General features: G+C 42.9%; 1 protein-coding gene across 2 annotated transcripts; it reads right to left on the minus strand.

Annotated features, from left to right (window-relative positions):
• On the minus strand, positions 1 to 2,986 carry LOC119325065. 2 transcript variants are annotated; one of them, XM_037598818.1, is made up of 6 exons: positions 2,869 to 2,986; positions 2,654 to 2,772; positions 882 to 1,820; positions 606 to 761; positions 391 to 509; positions 1 to 306 (listed from the first exon to the last, which is right to left on the minus strand). In XM_037598818.1, the coding sequence occupies exons 1-6, from the start codon at positions 2,942 to 2,944 to the stop codon at positions 96 to 98; spliced, it is 1,620 nt and encodes a 539-aa protein (XP_037454715.1). In that variant the 5' UTR covers positions 2,945 to 2,986; the 3' UTR covers positions 1 to 95. The 2 variants fall into 2 exon arrangements, with proteins under 2 accessions (XP_037454715.1, XP_037454714.1); XM_037598817.1 differs by having other exon boundaries at positions 1 to 509.
• Positions 2,987 to 2,994: the final 8 nt, after the last annotated feature.

Consider the following 2,994-nt stretch of genomic DNA (forward strand, 5'->3'; position numbering starts at 1 on the left):
AAGATAAAAATGGTCCATCCAAGATTTGAATTAAAAATTTGTTGTACAGTAGGTCACACAAATGGTTCAAGAAGCAAAACATGGGCCATCTAAAATTAAATGGAAATGACATTGCGCGACAGTGATAATAGCCGCTCTAGTCTTTTACCATGGCACTTGTTGCAAGGCTCCAGAACAGTTAACTTAACTGTAGACGGAACTTTATTCTCAATGTATGTTCTGATAGCAGAGAGTGTCCTAGGGGTTTCCACGAGAATAGGATCCGCGACGGGAATACACCAGTTGTCCTCGCCTTGATCATCACACCTGCTCCCACAAATGGTGTCCAATGTAAGATATTCAAGTGACACCGCGTTCTTGAGAATATAACATGTCAGTTCAATCAAGCACTTGGCAGAGCTGAAACCACTGATCTTCACGCTCTTGAGGTGGCCATGGTGGTGTTCAGGCATGTGCCTCAGTTGTGAATCCACAAAAATCGATTCATGCAGCATACGCCGCTGAGTCACCTGACAATAAAAAGGATAATATGATTCATTTAACTGGACCCAGACTGATCGGATGGCGTTGCAGGACGAATTAAATGAACAGCGCCACATACTTACATCTAATGTCAAAGTCTCCAGGGAAGGAGAAGCATCCAGGAAAGAAACCAGAGAAAAATAGTCATATGTCCCAGAATCATTTGGTCCTAATCTCAAAAAAATGGTCAGGTGCTTAAGGTAGAGGAATTTGGTAGGCAGCATTGGTGCATCAACCACCTGCACACACAAAACTTCATGTATCAGATACACTCTACACCAGATATTATGACTAATAATATAATATGTATATATCTCTAAACTACAACACATAATCTTGTAGCGAATATATATATATACCTCATCTTGTGATTCTATGTAAAGAGTTTCAATATTTGGCAGAACGGCTGGCAGCTTGGCACGGGCATCATAGATAAGATTGCTTTGTACCAAGTATAGTTTCTTCATTTGCCATGTTTCCACAAGTGAGAAGTCTAACCTGCATCCTGATCTAAGGCGGAGACTAGAGAGATTTGGAGCTTTGCTCTCTATCACTCCCAATCTCTGGCATACTAAAATATGAAGCCCGCTGAGCCGCTGCAAGGCACTAGATAACTTCAGACATTTAATCTCATTGCAACTAGTAAGATCTAATAGCTCCAAAGCGAGAGAGTTGGAAAGAAGGCGCTCTAACTCATTCCATGTGATGCTCAAATGGCAGAGGTACAGGCGTGTTAGGCTTCTCAAGGGGCCAAGTTCAACTGCGCGATGGAGGACACAGAGACCAAGTCTAAGGCACCGAAGCGAGTTTCCAACCCTGTCAGATAAAAGCGCGCATGGGAAGTTGTATGTTCTCTTTGCTCCAGACAACGGGCATGGGAAGTTGTATTTGCCAGTTGTTTGAGACATTGATGCAGACAACATGAAGTCGAGTTCTTCGAGCCCAGGCTTAAGAGCAATCTGAAGCCAACTGTCAAGATAACTGAAGTCATCGAGCCCATTCATTCGAGCGTAGTCAAGCCTGAATGTTTTCAAGCTGCCTTTGTGTTTCCTCAGAATGCAGTCAATCTTGTGGTGGACCTTCTCTCCACTCGCACTTTCTTCCGAGCCAATTGTATCCTTATTAAAGATGAAGCTGGAATGGTATCTCCACGAATGTAAAAAGGGAAAGCCAATTGTATCCTTATCAAAGATGAGATTGGGATGGTATCTCCACGAATTTAAAAAGGCGTGAGATGCGCAAGCAGCACGAGCAGCTTCACGCATTGGCATTAAGGAGTGTATACGAAACAATATGTCCTGCACACACAAGCATGGGATAATAAAAGGTCAACATTGAGAACCTAAGGTCATTAGTTCAACTGGAGAAAGAAAAACAGTAGAACCACATGGAGCAGCGCAAAGGAACATGAAGCCCCCCACACAATTGCACAGGGTGCGCTACTTTAGATAGTAGGCAGTGCAAAGGAACTAACTTTGCTAGGGAAACTCAGCAACCCATAGAGAAGTTTTGCTAACAGTGTTAAACAAACGGCAAAGATAGCATATCTGAATGGCACACCATGAAACAGAATCAGCCAATCTGGCAGTTACACATCCTATGATAAACCAGAACCGGGGTAACTAAGATGAAGAGATAATTGTTCAAGAAGACCATAAAGATGAAGAAAGGGGCAAGCAATGCAGAGTTCAATTCATAAATCCAAAATTTGTTATGGATTTAGGTAGCACAAATTGCACAAAAGCTAAAAAAATCAAACCTATGGCATCTATAGCACAATTGTGAAAATTCTTGTTATCTTTTTACAGATTTATTTATTTAGGTAGCGCAATAGAAGAATCAATGAATTGGAGAGGTTGAGAAGCAGGTGGAAAGATTAACCATTTTTCTGATTTCTTCTGTAATGAATATGCCAATCAATGATCGCTCGAACTTTGTTACAGCACAAGACGACCAAAAAAAGAAATTTTCTCTGTTACATCAGTATATGTGAGCAAAAGGATCTTTTCTCTGTTTGCAAATCGTAATAACATGCAGCTAGCCGAGCATAGTCACGAGAATTAATTAGTCTAATGAGAGTAGTCGCAGTGATATCATGCTTGAGATCACTAAAACTTTACCGCCTCCGTACCTCAGGAAGCTCCTTGATTGCCGTTCTCCTAATTTTACCAGATCGAGAATCATCGCCATCGTCATCTTGTTGACAGGGCGATCCCTTCCTTTTACCCGTCCTTGAGGCCATAAGCCGACCTGCGACAGGGAAAACAAGAGAGGATGGTCATGGTAGCCTGGACATGGATAGAAGAAGCAGAAAATTCACCCAATCTGTCGACATCTTTTCCGCACCTGAAACTCCCCCTTGCTGACGGCGCGGCCGGTCGCTCTGCAGAGACATGAGCCGGTTCAGCGCTAGCATCCCCATATGGACTAGTAGACGACGATGCCTTCCCCCGCCGGATCTGGCCGACAGAT

Source organism: Triticum dicoccoides, chromosome 6B (assembly GCF_002162155.2).
Source record: "Triticum dicoccoides isolate Atlit2015 ecotype Zavitan chromosome 6B, WEW_v2.0, whole genome shotgun sequence".
In the NCBI taxonomy this organism is placed as follows: domain Eukaryota; kingdom Viridiplantae; phylum Streptophyta; class Magnoliopsida; order Poales; family Poaceae; genus Triticum; species Triticum dicoccoides.

Excerpts from the sequence above, each read along its gene's own strand:
- LOC119325065 (XM_037598817.1), bottom strand. The coding sequence starts at position 2,944 with ATGGGGATGCTAGCGCTGAACCGGCTCATGTCTCTGCAGAGCGACCGG. Across the intron at positions 2,773-2,868 it reads TCAGCAAGGGGGAGTTTCAG|GTCGGCTTATGGCCTCAAGG; the intron begins GTGCGGAAAAGA and ends TCCCTGTCGCAG. Across the intron at positions 1,821-2,653 it reads CAATCAAGGAGCTTCCTGAG|GACATATTGTTTCGTATACA; the intron begins GTACGGAGGCGG and ends TTGTGTGTGCAG.